The sequence below is a fragment of the Caretta caretta genome, chromosome 3 (genome assembly GCF_965140235.1).
Source record: "Caretta caretta isolate rCarCar2 chromosome 3, rCarCar1.hap1, whole genome shotgun sequence".
Lineage (NCBI taxonomy): Eukaryota > Metazoa > Chordata > Testudines > Cheloniidae > Caretta > Caretta caretta.
Genome location: NC_134208.1, coordinates 45,985,025 through 46,002,187, shown reverse-complemented (window position 1 = coordinate 46,002,187; position 17,163 = coordinate 45,985,025). Strand labels below are relative to the sequence as shown.

Genomic DNA, 17,163 nt, shown 5'->3' with positions numbered 1-17,163 from the left:
AGGGGCCAAAGGATTGGGTTCATTCATCTCAGAAGTGGGAGTCTCCTGCTCAGGATGAGTGAAAACTCCCACAAGTACTCCTTTTCTTTTTACTACAGGGAAGAGTTTCAAGCGTTGCCTTACTAGAGGCACATTTCCTCACTTAAGAAGGGGAAGGCAAGTGCTGAAGCTGGGAGGGAACTCAGAGAAGATTAGTACCAAGACTCAGATAAAACTTATTTCCTTAAACCCTGAGCTGTTTGAGAATCTCCACAAGGGGACTGATAACAGCATAAGTGTTAGAGCTAATGTAATTTCTTCCCCATGTTTCACTTACTATGTAGTGACAGTGCTGGTGAATACAGTCTCTAGTCTAGGAAAAGTGCATCCGTTGCTAGGAGTGTGGAAGGAAAAGAGAGAGGGGAATAGATTTGATCATAGAGTTGATTTTCAAATTTTTTTTTTTCTTGAACTCATGACTGGGAAATCCAAACTTTACTACTTCAATGGAAGAGGACAAATGGAATCCATACATTGGCTGTTGGTGGCAGCTGGGGTCGAGGTTTGTTCTTTATAAAGAAATCAAGTGACTTCATATAGATTGGTTGAATTTATTTCCAGGTAATAGGAAAAAACCACTCCAACAGAATTATAGTTACTGTGACAAAGCTCTGTCCTTGCCTCCATGGGTCCTGCATTTCCTGGCAGATGTCACTCGCCTCAGAGGCTCACTGTGACCCTCCACATACCCCCCCCCTCTAGAGACAAGGGTCACAGTCTACTGAGCCATTTTCATCATAAGCCAGCAAGGGATGGGAGGAGAAGTTACCCTTCCTTGCAGTCTCTGTTGTCTCCCAGTCTCAGTGATTAATCAGGGGGCAAAGGGGCAGGAGGAGCCCAGGCCCACTCTCTACTCCAGCCCAGGGACCCTAATAGTATTAGCTATGGTAGCTGACCTTTTAGAAACATGATATGTGCAATTCCCTGGGCTACTTCCCCACAGCACTACCCCACCCCGTCTGTGGACTCCGATGATGGGGTACTCTCCGCCATGCCTGAGGATTTTGAGGACGGGGAAGATGAGGAGGAGGAGGAGGATGAGCTTGAGGAGAGCACACAGCACACTGTTCTCCCCGACAGCCAGGATCTTTTTATCGCCCTGGCTGAAATACCCTCCCAACCCAACAAAGCTGGAGAAGGGACCTCTGGTGAGTGTACCTTTTAAAATATAATACATGTTATAAAAGCAAGCATTTTTTAATGATTAAGTATCCCTGAGGACTTGGGATGCATTCATGGCCAGTACAGCTACTGGAAAAATCTGTTAATGTGTCTGGGGATGGAGCGGAAATCCTCCAGGGACATCTCCATGAAGCTCTCCTGGAGGTACTCTAAAAGCCTTTGCAGAAGGTTTCTGGGGAGAGCAGCCTTATTCTGTCCTCCATGGTAGGACACTTTACCAAGCCATGCTAGTAGCAAGTAATCTGATATCATTGCATGTCAAAGCCTGGCAGTGTATGGTCCCGGTGTTTGCTGGCATTCAAGCAAGATCCGTTCTTTATCTCTCTGTGTTATCCTCAGGAGAGTGATATCGTTCATGGTAACCTGGTTGAAATAGGGGAATTTAATTAAGGAGACATTCAGAGGTGGCCGTTCCCACTGGCCTGTTTGCTTGTGGCTGAAAGCAATCCTCCCCACTGTTAGCCATGCAGTGCGGGGGGGGGAGGGCATTGGCACTGAGCTGTTTGCGTTTGGCTAGCAGGGATCTTCCCTGATGCCAGCCACGCGGTGGGGTGAGGGGTAAAGCAATCATCCCAGAGAATTGGATGGGGGGGTGGGTTAGTTTGCTTTCTGCTGCTGCAAGTTAACAGGAAAACCGCAGCACTAAATGGCCAACTCAACATGCTTTGCTTGGTATGGGAGAGGAGGGCGCTGCTGTTATGAAGGTTGCAGAAGCCGAAAAATTATGCCTTACCTTGGCCACCTGCAAGCCGAATTCTGTTGCCCGGCACTGTGTGTCTGATCTCTAACACCAAAGCCGCAGACACTCAATATAAGATGCAAAATGCGATCTTGTACCAAAATCGCATGTGCTATGTAATATGAATAGTGTTGTTCACCGTGAAAGAGTATAGCCATTGTTCTGTAAAATGTATCTTTTTAAATTCTTCACTCCCTTTTTTTCCTCCAGCAGCTGCAAATGTTTCAAGCCTCCCTCCTCTGTCCCAAAGGCTATCTCAGATAAGGCGGCAAAAAAAACGCAAGCGCGATGAAATGTTCTCTGAGCTCATGCAGTCGTCCGGCACTGAAGCAGAATGTGTGGAAGGACACAATCGCAGAGTACAGGAAAGTGGCCGATGAACGTGAGGAGAGGTGGCGGCAAGAAGATCAGAGGAGGCATGAGGCAATGCTGGGGCTACTGTGGGATCAAACGGACACGCTCCAGCGTCTGGTGGAGGTTCAGGAATGGCAGCAGGATCACAGACTGCCGCTGCAGCCCCTGTTTAACTGCCCTCCCTCCTCCCTAAGTTCCATAGCCTCCTCACCCAGACGCAAAGAACGCGGGCAGGGGAAAGCTCCAGGCACCCAACCACTCTACCCCAGTGCTACCCAAGCAACAGAAGGCTGTCATTCAACAAGTTTTAAAGTGACCTTTTCCTTCCCTCCTTCCCTCATCCCACACCCCACCCGGGCTACCTAGTGAGTTAGCTCCCTATTTTTATAATCAATTAATAAAGAATACATGTTTTTAAAACAATAGTGACTTTATTTCCTTTGCAAGCCAGCTGTGATCGAAGGGGGGAGGGTGGGTGGCTCACAGGGAATCTAGAGTCAACCAAGGGGGCGGGTTTTCATCAAGGAGAAACAATCAGAAGTGTCACACAGTACCCTGGACAGTCATGAAACTGGTTTTCAAAGCTTCTCTGATGCGCAGCGCTTCCTGCTGTGCTCGTCTAACTGCCCTCGTGTCTCGCTGCACATATTCAGCGGCCAGGCGATTTGCCTCAACCTCCCACCCCACCATAAACGTCTCCCCCTTACTCTCACAGAGGTTGTGGAGCACACAGCAAGCAGCTTTAACAATGGGAATATTGGTTTCGCTGAGGTCTGAGCGAGTCAGCAAACCGCGCCAGCAATGCTTTAAACATCCAAATGCACATTCTACCACCATTCTGCACTTGCTCAGCCTGTAGTTGAACAGCTCCTTACTACAGGGTGCCTGTGTACAGTTTCATGAGCCAGGGCATTAAGGGGTAGCCTGGGTCCCCAAGGATAACTATAGGTATTTCAACATCCCCAACAGTTATTTTCTGGTCAGGGAAGTAAATCCCTTCCTGCAGCCATTTAAACAGACCAGAGTTCCTGAAGATGCGAGCGTCATGAACCTTTCCCCGCAATCCCACGTTGATGTTGGGGAAACATCCCTTGTAATCCACCAGTGCTTGCACCACCATTAAAAAGTACCCCTTTCAGTTTATGTACTGGCTGCCCTCGTGGTCCGGTCCCAAGATAGGGATATGGGTTCCGTCTATGGCCCCACCACAGTTAGGGAATCCCATTGCAGCAAAGCCATTCACTATGACCTGCACATTTCCCAGAGTCACTACCTTTGATAGCAGCAGCTCACTGATTGCGTTGACTACTTGCATCACAGCAACCCCCACAGTAGATTTGCCCACTCCAAATTGATTACCGACTGACCGGTAGCTGTCTGGCGTTGCAAGCTTCCACAGGGCTATTGCCACTCGCTTGTGAACTGTGAGGGCTGCTCTCATCTTGGTATTCTTGTGCTTCAGGGCAGGGGAAAGCAAGTCACAAAGTTCCATGGAAGTGCCCTTACACATGTGAAAGTTTTGGAGCCACTGGGAATCATCCCAAACCTGCAACACTATGCGGTCCCACCAGTCTGTGCTTGTTTCATGGGCCCAGAATCAGCGTTCCACAGCATGAGCCTGCCCCAGTAACACCATGATCTCCAAATTGCCGGGGACCACAGTTTTAGATAAATCTGTGTTCATGTCCTCATCATCGCGCTGTCGTCGCCTCCTCGCCTGGTTTTTCAGGTGCTGGTTCTGCATAAACTGCACAATAATGCGCAAGGTGTTTACAATGGTCATAACTGCTGCGGTGAGCTGAAAGGGGATCCATGCTTGCCGTGCTATGGCGTCTGCTCAGGCAATCCAGGGGAAAGGGCGCAAAATGATTGTCTGCTGTTGCTTTCACAGAGGGAGGGAGGGTTGACTGACGACATTTACCCATAACCACCTGCGACAAATTTTTGGCCCCATCAGGCATTGGGAGCTCAGCCCAGAATTCCAGTTGGCAGCGGGGACTGCGGGAACTGTGGGATAGCTACCCACAGTGCACCTCTCGGAATGTCAGTGCTTGCCACGATACCGTGTACGCAAACCGCCGAATTAATGTGCTTAGCATAGATGCATGCACTCGACTTTATACAATCTGTTCCCAAAAATCAATTTCTGTAACATTGGAGTACTTTCGTAGTATAGACATGGCCTTAGAGTTGTACATTAAAGATCCTGCAATTCATTCCACTGCAGTGTTGTCCTCACAGAGAGCCCTATTGACTTGGTCGTGTCAACGCTAGGAAAGCACGGACTCTTTATAGTGAAAATTCTTGTTATAAAAGCAAGGTGATGATATTTCCAAAAGCAAGAGGAAAGGGTTAGTTTTATAGGGCAAGGAGAATTCTGCAGTTCCAGAACTCAAGTTTGGAAATAGTGAAGCAGAGGTAACATTTTAAATTACCACAATTTGGCCAAGAAGAAAAATCTTAAATAGTTTGTGTCATCCCCAACTGCTTTAAAAATTAGAAAATACGTATTATCAAGGATCCTGAAAAAGCTGACGGGCTTATCAATGTATGTTAATGAATAATGCCGTGGCTGGCTGTACCAACCAGGTATTAGTGCTGAGCATAAAGCTTTTTGAATAAATTTATCTTTCTTCACGCAATCAAGAACTCATGAACTTGGTGTTTCACAGCATTTATTTAATATCTGTGGCTCGTTATTTGACATGGTTATTAGTATTGCTGGACTCTGGCAAGAGTAAAACATATAGTTTTCAACAATTTTTAATAATTTGAGGATTAAACCTGTTTTTTTTCTGTATTTCCATCTGTAACAATTGCCTTTTGGAACTTAAATACAGAGGCTTTGATTTTTGTCTCTTGCTCTAACAACACAGTCTGCCAGCATCCTATTAGACACAGGTGTTTGAAAGCAAGCTGCAGAATAAGAGCTGTTCTGTACTAAAGTCCTTGATGTGGGAGGTTCTTATCCCTAAGCTCCATTGCTTGACCCTTGGTCAAGATAGCAGCTCATCTAAGGGTTGCACTGAGCTTTCTTTTTTTTTGGGGGGGGGGAGGGGGTGGTTTCTCTCAATTCCAGTCTGTCCAAAATGCTGCTGCCAAAATCATCTCTCTTCTGCCACTTTGATATGTGCACACAGTGAATCTCTGCACTGGCTTCTTCTCTTCTACAGACCATTCAAACTCCTCCTCCTCTCTTTACAAGCACTCCACACTTCCACTCTTGTCTGCATTCATTTTTGCTCCTTGCTTTTAATCTGTTAACGTACAGCTTATTACTCCACCCACCTTTCCTAACCCATTTTGCAAAAGTGCTTTCACCTAGGCACACCATAATCTATTTGCCTACTTGTGATAAGTTAAAAATGAAAGGAGGAGAGTTGATGATTACCCTGAGGGAGGCTATATACAGAGCACTCCCACGGGGCCCTGAAGAGGGAGCTGTGAAAACATATCTGGCCACAAGCAGGAGACAGGCTAATGGTCTCCCTGCTACAGGCCCAAAGATTCTATCTATCTATCTGTCTAGAACTGAATCAGATAGAGAGACATGAAGTGATGGTAAACTTATTTTAGGGAACAGGGAAAAGAAAACAAGATAAGAAAACTGACAGCTGAAATGGAACATTGCATTATGGAAGCCTTATTCTACAGCTGCGATACTTCTTAGCAAAAGGTACTGTCCCCGGTGGCACATTCCACTGTGGCGAAGTATTGCTTTTTGAGGCTTCGTTCCACACTGAGAAGTGCAGTGGTAGCTGCCAGACGTGAGGAGGATTTTCTAAAGTTTTATTTTAAAATAGGAAACATGATGTTTATTTCCGTTTTTGGACATCATTCTGACAACCCAGGTCACAGAACAGGGGTTGAGTTGGGGGATTTCATTACTTGTCTCTATTAATCAACTGGCATTATTGGGTTTTTCAAATTTCCCCTGAAGTGAAAAGCCCTCAGATATCTCCTGATTCATAATTCCTGATACATAGTTCAGCTATCTTGTTTTTATTGCTCTCTTTCCAGTTTGAAGAAGAATTTTTGGAAACAAGAGAATATGAAAAGCTACTACAGGGTGAGGCTGAAGACTGAGTCTTGAGTGACTACCAGATTTTTTTTTTTACCATAGAATCAGAGAAGATTAGGGTTGGAAGAGACCTCAGGCGGGCATCTAGTCCAACCCCCTGCTCAAAGCAGGACCAACTCAACGAAATCATCCCAACGAGGGCTTTGTCAAGCTGGGCCTTAAAAACCTCTAAGGATGGAGATTCCACCACCTCAGCATTTGTAGGTTATATTGTAAAGCAGTGTCCAGGCTTTTCAGCTTTAGGCCTGAACAGATATCAAAAAGGTCAAGTGGCCATGCGTTTGGTACTTGGGGGAGGCCTCCAGCCCCCTTCACTCAGTGGGAGTAGAAACAACCTGCAGGTGCTCTGCTAGGGATTTTCTGGCATGGGGCAGTGGGCATAAAGTCAGTGTAACCCACTCCTCTGCCTCACTACACTCAGCTTCTGGCACAGGGGATATGACTAACTGGGAAAATGTCTGTATTACTTTTTATGACTATTACATGTGACTCAGTTTCCCTATTCAGTATTGTATTGCTGCCTGCCTGAATGCATAGAGTTAAATCAAAGGAGACTGTAAGAAGGTTGTTTTGAGGCTCGGATGTTTCAAGGCTTGCGGTACAAGGAGACTTAACCCTTCCAAGACCCTAGAACAGGGAGGGGATTCTGAAGTAAACTAAGATAAAATGATGGGCTGGGAAGACAGACAGAGAGAGACAGCAGGATAGGTGGCTGCTCCTTGCCAGGGATGGAGCAAGCTGAGCTAACGGGAACTTGAAAGGATGTAAGTAACAGCCATGTGTGTAAGCCTGTTACTGTTGCTACACTTTGTCTAAATGGTTTGTACCTTTGAGGAATGAATAAATCATGCTTTGTTCTGAAGAAGCTCTTTTTAGTCACTTTAATCAGTTGCTGTTACAAGCTTCCAAAGGGGATGCCATGGCAGGGTTCAACCCCAGGTGGATCTGTTGAAGTAGTCACAGTCAGTACCGAGGGGGCTGTAACCCAGGTCCTGGTTAGAGAGTGGGCAAATTGCAGAATTCCACCACAGGAGAGACAGAGACCTGAAGCCTGACACCTGTGCAGGCTGTACTCAGGGAGACCCCCAAGAAGGGACAGCAGTGCAGCTATCCTGGTAACCGTGATGAAGGGGATACCAGAAGTTGAGAAGAAAGCACTTTGCACTGTGGATATTCCTAGCTGATGTATGATCCATAAGGGACCGTCACAAGTTAGAATGTCCCACATTTAGAAATGTCCAGATTTTTTGGAGAAACTTTAGACTAGAACTGGTTAAAACTAGTGAAAAGTCAGAGAGGAGAGGAGGTATGTTAGCAGGTACAGCAGGTGCACTGATTTAGGGTATAGCTGTAGAAAGCAACTCTCAGCTCTAACACTTTTGAATAATTTATCATTAGTGCTTACCCTATTATTATAAAATTCAACAGGTCGATATGTTGCTTATGGCTAGCTATAAAACCTTCTGCTGATGTGATTATAGTCATCTGTCACAGACATTACTCATCTATAACACATTTAGCTCATTGCCATGGGAAGTTGTGAGGGCCAAATGTATACCAGCGTTCAAAAAGAACTAGATAAGTTCATGGAGGATCGTCTCCATCAGTGGCTAATAGCCAATGTGGTTGGGGAAGCAACCCCATGCTTGGAGTGACCCTAAACCTCTGACTGCCAGAAGCCAGAAGGGAATGACTGGACAGATCAGTCCTACTGCCCTGTTCTGTTCATTCCCCATGAAGCTCTGGTACTGGCTACTGTTGGAATTCAAGACACTGGACTAGATGGACAACTAGTCTGACTCAGCATGGCTGTACTTATGTTCTTATATCTGCAACATGCTAAGAACATCTTCTAATCCTCTGTAAACTATTTATGCATCCTTAATATAAATGTTACACGTTCTTTTTCTAAGCAATTTAGAATTGTTCTAAACAATTACTGTTCAACCACACTTAATCTTTTGTGCAATAAGTGACAACATTTTATTATATACACCTGCTTAGCACAGTAGAATTTCAGTGTCTCTCAAATGCAGAAATATTAGCAGCCAATGCTGCTCACACTGAACGAGCTGTGTCACACATCCCATTGACTTATGTGGAGAACAGCACCAGGCTCCAGTCAGCTACTCGGGTTCCAGTGCAATGATATGACAGTTATGGGAACTCAGTGTCTTGACATTATTTTTCCTTTCTCAGATGGGGCCCTGATATTTCAACAAGTGCCCATGGTGGAAATTGATGGGATGAAGATGGTGCAGACCAGAGCCATTCTCAGCTACATAGCAAGGAAACACAATCTCTATGGAAGGAGAGAGCAATGTACAGTATTAATAGCTTACACAAATATATAGGCTTACATTCCAAAGCAGTTTCCAGTGCAGAACAGTTTAGGGCAGGAACGGAAGGAGAATGCCCTCCAATTTCCAATGCTTGGAGAATTTAGAGAATTCAGAATGCAGTTACCTAGATTTGGTCAGGTCATTGGGTGAATGCCCTTATTTTTGTGCCAGGAGATCTCTAATAAGTATGGCTGAGATTTTCAAAGGTATGTAAAAGAGTTACATGCCCAATTCTACTTAATTTTAATGGGATCTGGGCACTTAGCTTCTTTAGGCTCTGTGAAAATCCCAGTGTTTCAATACCAGGCTATGTATCCTGTTTGAAAGATTTCAGAGGAACAGCCGTGTTAGTCTGTATTCGCAAAAAGAAAAGGAGTACTTGTGGCACCTTAGTTAGTCTCTAAGGTGCCACAAGTACTCCTTTTCTTTTTGTTTGAAAGATGACTCCTGCAGTAGCTCAGTGTTGGGAAGTGGCTCAGTGATGATTCTGGAGGAAGAATCTACCTACTTTGGCTTGATTTGCAAGTTGTATCCATGTGGAACCTTGCTGATTTGAACAGCTCGGCACATGGTTTGCCCATGCAAAGTAGCTTGCATGATTAGGGCCTAAGTAACCAACACCACTTTGTTGGGCACCTTAAGTTTTCCTTGGAGGTATCCCATGCAAATACTAACCAGGCTAGATCTGACTTAGTTTGTGAGAGCTGACAATGCCAGCCCAAAGTGCCTGCATATATTGCTCCTAGCTTGATAGAAATACACTTACAGTATGCACTTTGATTAGAAAGGAGAGAAAAAAGGTTACCACAGAACAATTATTGTAAGAGAAACCAAATGCTTTGCAATTGTAATGAGTGAGAAATGAGATTGCATGAGTTCATATAAGAAATAATCTAAAATTAGACAGGCTCAGGGAACTACTACAAATATAAGCTATATTTCTTTACAAATGTGACAAGAGAAGTGAGTGACTGTTAATGGTTGAAGCACAGAGATATGCATAAAAGATCAGTTTGAAAAAAGAAAGGTACGTAGTTTAAAATCCACAGTCTTAGGCTGCAGCCCCAGGTCTGAGATGTTACATGCATCTATTTAGTTGTCAGAACGATTTCAAAACCACTTTAAGCAAATTATGCCCTATGCATATTGGAAATAAAACTGTCAGCTGAAAACATGTTAAATATTTGTTTTTAAAATCCATATGTTAACACACATTTTTAAGTACAGATGGGGCAAAACCAACAAAATATTTCCCCTCGTGCTCAAGGGCAGATGGGCAAGTGAGCAGGGATAAACTATAACTACTGACAGTAGAGAGGTGAGAGGAAATAACAATAACTTCCTTCACATAGTGATTGTGCTCTAGTGCAAGTGTAAGCAGAGGTGGGAAGTGAACACAAGGAAAGCTAAAGGCTACAGGGTGTCCTTTACACTGGGCAGCGAATCTCAAACCTCTTGTGTTCTCACTGCATTAATTAACAGGACAGGGTTAGGGTGAAGAATGGGCATCTCAGCAGTATGGGTATAAATGACACTTGGTATGCAAACGAGGCACTTAGCTACAGAATCCCCTCCTTAGCCCTCTTACTTAGGCAGGAGTCACTTAGTGGCTACACAGTAAGGCTCTCAATTCTGCAGTCTCAGGTTCTGTTGTCTTGCACATCTACCTGCAAAACTCCTCATCCGTGCTGTTCGGGATCCAGCCCTGAATCCTGTGCCTGGAACTGAAACCCAAGAGTGTGAACAGAAGCAAAAGCTGTTCTCACAGCAAGAGACAAAGAGAAAGAACGCCACTTTCTCTTGCAGCCTTTAAGAGCAGGTTCAATGTAATTCCCTACGCCCATTTGGGTGTTCCTAAACTAGGAGGCTCTCCACTGTTGCAACCTTGTATCAAATTACTCAGATTACTGTACCCTTGAGCCTAACCCTTTACTTTAGCCTGTCTCTTCATTAACTTTGCCCAGGAAATAATTTACTTGTTCAGATAATCCCTGCCACAGCTTCAGCAGTCAGTGTTGATATAAGGGAGTCCTGCCCTGGGGTGGTGATCAGAATGGGAATTGTTTGTTCTATATGCCTTTGAAACTCTAATCTGAATAATTATTTCTTAGCGTGTTTGTCTCTTGTGCATTCACTTTAGGCCCAATCCTGCCCTGTTGACATGAACAGCAACACTCCCACTGACTTTGATAGAAGAGGATCAAACATTTAATCTTTGACACAGAGAGAATGAATACAGTCCTCTCTCAGTATTCTGTTACTCAGGATCAGTTGTTTGGGCATAGACCTAACCCCATGCTTGCTTTCCTACTTCTATGGCAGCTTTCTGCTACAAGTAACTGGAGCCAGGAAGGGGAAGTGCAGGGCTGGGGTCAGACAATGTGCTTTGATCCAATCCATTTGTCCTTTTGCCCCTCCCCTGCAAAGGAGACACATTAGGGCCTGCATGGTTGCAGAGCATGGGGTGGAAAGGATCCATGTGCATCTTCTCTGTGGACAGCCAGGCTACTAAGAACGGGAGGATGGATTTGGCCCTTAAGAGTTAGGTTACTTCTCTGTGCGCGACTTGGTGGCGGACTTGGGAGATCTCAGTGTTCAGCTAAAACAGTAATGCAACTAAAGATTGTGTTGATAGGGTCACTTCAGAGAGGAAACCTCGGCATTGCTGTTGAGCATGTTTTGTTTTGTTTTGAAAGACAGATATTTACAGATCATTTACCTTTCTAAAAGATCAATTCATACTGTAGTTAAAAACAATCCTGGTAACACAAAATTCAACTCTCTAAAAAACAATCATTTTTCTAAATTGTAAAGAAAAGGTGAAATGATTAGGGCGTCACTATTTTCTACAGGACTGACATGTATGTGGAAAGAACAAGAGATCTGATGGATGTGATCAGGGTTCACCATAAATTACCCCCCAAGGAAAAGGAGAAGAATCTTGCTTTAAACAATGAGAGGGCCACAACCAGATACTTCCCAGTTTATGAAAAGGTATGTGGCAGTGAAGGAACAATTTACAGTCAGCACAAAATGCTGAAAGGAAAACTCGTGAACTTGTAACTGTAATAAACAATTTTCTGGCCACTAATCTGGTCTTTAAAATGAAATGTAATTATCGTACAAGTTCTGTAGACCCTGTTCCTACTGAAGCATCTGCAGTTACAGCCTAATTTGATTTTAATGGGACTCTCTGAAAGTCAGGTCACCTGCAGGATTGGGACCTCAAAAAGAATAAATTGGGGCAAACAGTAAGAGTTTAACCTCTCAAATGTGACTGATTTGATGTGGAGCCATGCTCAATCCCAGTGTGTCTATTTTCAGATTATATACCTAGGTATTCTGAAAAAAATATTATATTTAAGGCAATGAAGAGTATGATCAGTTAAATTCATTTGTACCAACCCAATGAGAGGCAATGCAACGTAAGCCTCCTATCCAAAGTTGCATTGCCTCTCATTGGGTTGGTACAAATGAATTTAACTGATCATACTCTTCATTGCCTTAAATATAATATTTTTTTCAGAATACCTAGGTATATAATCTGAAAATAGACACACTGGGATTGAGCATGGCTCCACATCAAAGGAACCACTGTGCTGATGGTTTTTATATAACAAAGTCTTATACTTGATTTGAATTAGTCATCAGTCTGAATCAGAATTTGTAACTGTTGCTGCTTTTCAGAAGCTGACCCACAATGCTCCACACTGACACTTAAATTGGTGCAAATGCTCCTGGTGAGGACGTGCACCGCCGACACAAGGAGCATAGTGTGGACATGCAAATGCAGTTTAATTACTGCGGTGGCTGTAAGTTGACTTAGCTTGACTTAATTTTGTAGTGTAGACTCACCCTTTGTGTCTCAGAAATATTCACACAAACTAGATAGGCTATTGTCATATTCTGGGGTACAATCCAAACTAGGGAGGGGTTGTGTTACCACCTGCCCTGCAACCGTGGGTGCCTCACAATGCTTTGCTGCTTTACCTCTCAATTTGGGCCCTTCACAAACAGCCAAACAGCATGCATGTCACACCCTGAGTGTGTGTATAGCTGCAGCCAGCAAGCAACACTCCAGTAACACTCTGGCTTCCAACAGCCTGGGTTACTACCTGTGGAGTAACCCCAACACACTCCTAGTCCCAGATTTTCCCCAAAACCTGTGTTCTGCTCTCCTGAGAGTTCAGATATTAGAGGTCTGTTTTCCCTGTAAGGGGTCAATATACAACAGTTAGCTACTTTAAACGGAGTTACCAAACAATTCAGAAGAGAGAAAAAAAGTTAGAATACTTTGGGTGTTTTGCCCCTAACTTTTATAGTCCAGTCACCCTTTGAAATGCACTTTGCTAATGGCTACCCCTAGATAAAGTTCCTTCCAGCTGTGAGGATAGAGACATAGAGTCTTGTAGTGAAAGAGGTTCCCTGCTGTTTGCTAAAAAGACTGTAATTTGCATTTTGTACGGTGCTGAGCATACAATAAAAATACCCTGTTAACTGATGCAAGGATCATGTGAAGGTAAATCATAATTTTTTTTAGACTGTTATGTGAACATGCCAGAAAGATAAAGCCACGAATAGAACATGATCTACAAATACTGTTTGAAACAACATACCGTAGAAATCATTTTGAACAAAATTACAACTCAGTAAATAAGAAAAGGAGTACTTGTGGCACCTTAGAGACTAACCAATTTATTTGAGCATGAGCTTTCGTGAGCTACAGCTCACTTCATCGGATGCATACTGTGGAAACTGCAGAAGACATTATATACACACAGAGACCATGAAACAATACCTCCTCCCACCCCACTGTCCTGCTGGTAATAGCTTATCTAAAGTGATCATCAAGTTGGGCCATTTCCAGCACAAATCCAGGTTTTCTCACCCTCCGCCCCCCACACACACAAACTCACTCTCCTGCTGGTAATAGCCCATCCAAAGTGACCACTCTCTTCACAATGTGTATGATAATCAAGGTGGGCCATTTCCTGCACAAATCCAGGTTCTCTCACTCCCTCACCCCCCTCCAAAAACCACACACACAAACTCACTCTCCTGCTGGTAATAGCTTATCCAAAGTGACCACTCTCCCTACAATGTGCATGATAATCAAGGTGGGCCATTTCCTGCACAAATCCAGGTTTTCTCACCCCCCCACCCCCATACACACACAAACTCACTCTCCTGCTGGTAATAGCTTATCTAAAGTGATCATCAAGTTGGGCCATTTCCAGCACAAATCCAGGTTTTCTCACCCCCCCCCCCCCAGGGGGGAACACACACACACACACACACACACACAAACTCACTCTCCTGCTGGCAATAGCTCATCCAAACTGACCACTCTCCAAGTTTAAATCCAAGTTTAACCAGAACGTCTGGGCGGGGGGTAGGAAAAAACAAGGGGAAATAGGCTACCTTGCATAATGACTTAGCCACTCCCAGTCTCTATTTAAGCCTAAATTAATAGTATCCAATTTGCAAATGAATTCCAATTCAGCAGTTTCTCGCTGGAGTCTGGATTTGAAGTTTTTTTGCTGTAAGATAGCGACCTTCATGTCTGTGATTGCGTGACCAGAGAGATTGAAGTGTTCTCCGACTGGTTTATGAAAGTTATAATTCTTGACATCTGATTTGTGTCCATTTATTCTTTTATGTAGAGACTGTCCAGTTTGACCAATGTAAATGGCAGAGGGGCATTGCTGACACATGATGGCATGGAGAGGGGTGAGGGGGTGAGAGAACCTGGATTTGTGCAGGAAATGGCCCACTTTGATTATCATACACATTGTGAAGAGAATGGTCACTTTGGATGGGCTATTACCAGCAGGAGAGTGAGTTTGTGTGTGGGGGGGCGCAGGGTGAGAAAACCTGGATTTGTGCTGGAAATGGCCCAACTTGATGATCACTTTAGATAAGCTATTACCAGCAGGACAGTGGGGTGGGAGGAGGTATTGTTTCATGGTCTCTGTGTGTATATAATGTCTTCTGCAGTTTCCATGGTATGCATCCGATGAAGTGAGCTGTAGCTCAGGAAAGCTCATGCTCAAATAAATTGGTTAGTCTCTGAGGTGCCACAAGTACTCCTTTTCTTTTTGCGAAGACAGACTAACACGGCTGTTACTCTGAAACCTGTCAGTAAATAAGCAATATCTTAAAAATGGGAGAGTGCATTCAGATTTCAATAAATAACGTTTCCTCATGCTTCTTGTTTCAGTGTAACTTCTTTATGATGACAGATTTAGATAAAAGTTGGCTTAAAGAAAGGGGGAAACATTTCGTGTGTGTGAAGATAGAGCAATGTTGAAATATGCACTTAGTAAGAGGCCTATCTTATTCCCATTGAAGTCAATGAAAAGCCTTTTCAACTTCAGTGGGAGTTGAATTGAGGATGTAACAGAGGAAATGGACTTGTCAATAAATCTTATTCTGTTTATCTTGAGTTTTAGGCAAAGTTGACTTTAAAAACAATAAAAAAAAATTCACAGGAAATCTATGCGTTAATTCACATTAGATAAGAAAAGCTTGTTTCCTTCTCTGCTGTAGAGATTTGTGGAAAACATTAGTAAACTAACAGGTAATGGTGACCTGGTGGACATTGCATATTCGGCTATTTGTAAAACTTTGCAAGTTCTCTCCTACAAAGCTGTGATGGAACATAAATAACTACAGAGCAGATGGAAAAGTCTTGTTTTAGAATGAAAAATGACTAAGTAGGAGGAATCAAAGAGGAATAGTGAGCAGCTGCTCCCAAGGTGCAGAGAAGATAACTGGGGGCTGTCTCAGAGACTGCCATTGAAGCAAGTGTTAGTTAAAATAGTTAATAACTACAAAGAGGAAATGGGAACGGAATCACTGAAGATTTCTGCTGACTGCAATGTCAAAGCTAGAGAGCAGGGGGTGTTGCCCTTTGCAATGAATTAGAAAGTTTCTTTCTCTCCCCAATCCCCTAAAGACACAGCCTGGCACAGTTATCATGTCTCTGTTTTCTCTGTTTCTTTCTTTCCCTCGTTTCTTCCATTGACTTTTCCTTCAACTTATTTCCCACCCCTGCAGTTTCCCCTTTCTGCTGTCTGTATTTGTATTCACTTTTTGAGGTTCTTCCTTATTTCCACGTGCACCACAACTGCTCTGGGTACAGGAGCGGCCAAAGTGCCCTAAAAGTCGGGGGAGCCACTGGTGCACAAACTGTGGCCCTATGCTGCACTGCCCCTCAAGCCCCTGCCCCTGCACCACCCCATTTCCCCAAGCCCCACCCCTCTCCCCTGCCCTTGTACTGCACCGCCTCTTCCCGCAAGGACCCGTCCCAGTGCTGCCTCTTCCCCCTCAAGACCCTGCTCCCCTCCACTCACACCCTCTCCCCCCATCACTCGCCCTTACGGCCCGGTAAAAAGTGGAGGGGCCATGGTCCCCTGGCCCTCCCTGTTCCAGCACGCCTATCTGGGTACCTATGCTGGGAGAGAACATCCATGGATGGCTTTCTGAAGCCATGTCTAGACCAGAAACCGCTGCCAACATAGCTATGTCAGTCAGGGGTGTGAAAAAGTGTGAGTCCTGACCAATATAGCCATGCAGGCAGGAATCCTTAGTGTAGACAAAGCTATACTGGCAAAACTGTGCTTTTACCAGTATAACTTGTTTCACTTGTGGGGGTAGCTTTACTATATTGGTATAAAGCACAGCTTTGCCACTATAACTGTGTGCACATCAGGAGCCAGTATAGTATCCCAATATATTTATAACAGCAAAGCACTCCTGCTATAGATATAGCCCTAGTACGTGTAAACTGCTTCTGTGGCCAGTTGTATTAGTATCTGACACAAAAGCAGAGAAGAAGTGACTTCCCCAAGGTCAGGCAGAGAGTCTGTGGCAGAAATGGGAATTGGAGCTTGGTTGCCCAAGTCCCAGTTCGGTTCTCTAGCTGCTAGAAGCTAGACCACCTATCTACCCATCCAGTTTGATGTCTAGATTTGACCATTTCACCTTAAATGCAAGCAACAAAGCCAAAAAAATTGTATTGTATGGAAACTGTGGGTAGGACCCCAGGCAAATTGATTTTTTCTCATCTCTGGCTCATCTTAAAAGTTGTAAAATAGGCATTAATAATTACAAACATGAAGCCCAATTGTGGCAGAAATTGCATATCTATTTTTCATGTCCAAGTACCATGAATGCATATGCAAATCAGATAACTGCATGTGTGAATGTCAGGCTCTGGCAATCTGATTTTAAAAATCAGACCCATGTTGTCCTACATTTTAGGTGTCTTTCCTGTACATTGCAGCAGTGAGAGGACAAACCTGAACTACTGCTGAAAAGTCAGATAAGGGGCAGAACACACTGGTTTCATTTGTTAAATAGTATCACCATCAACTTGAACTACAGTCAATTCAAATGTAATATATTCTCTGTTTTTCTGAATG

General features: G+C 44.0%; 1 protein-coding gene across 1 annotated transcript; it reads left to right on the top strand.

The window, feature by feature from the left end:
• The first annotated feature begins 429 nt into the window (after positions 1-429).
• Positions 430-11,800, top strand: LOC125634489 (glutathione S-transferase-like). Its single transcript, XM_048845327.2, has 4 exons — positions 430-541; positions 6,335-6,383; positions 8,595-8,724; positions 11,593-11,800. The coding sequence occupies exons 1-4, from the start codon at positions 455-457 to the stop codon at positions 11,798-11,800; spliced, it is 474 nt and encodes a 157-aa protein (XP_048701284.1). The 5' UTR covers positions 430-454.
• Positions 11,801-17,163: the final 5,363 nt, after the last annotated feature.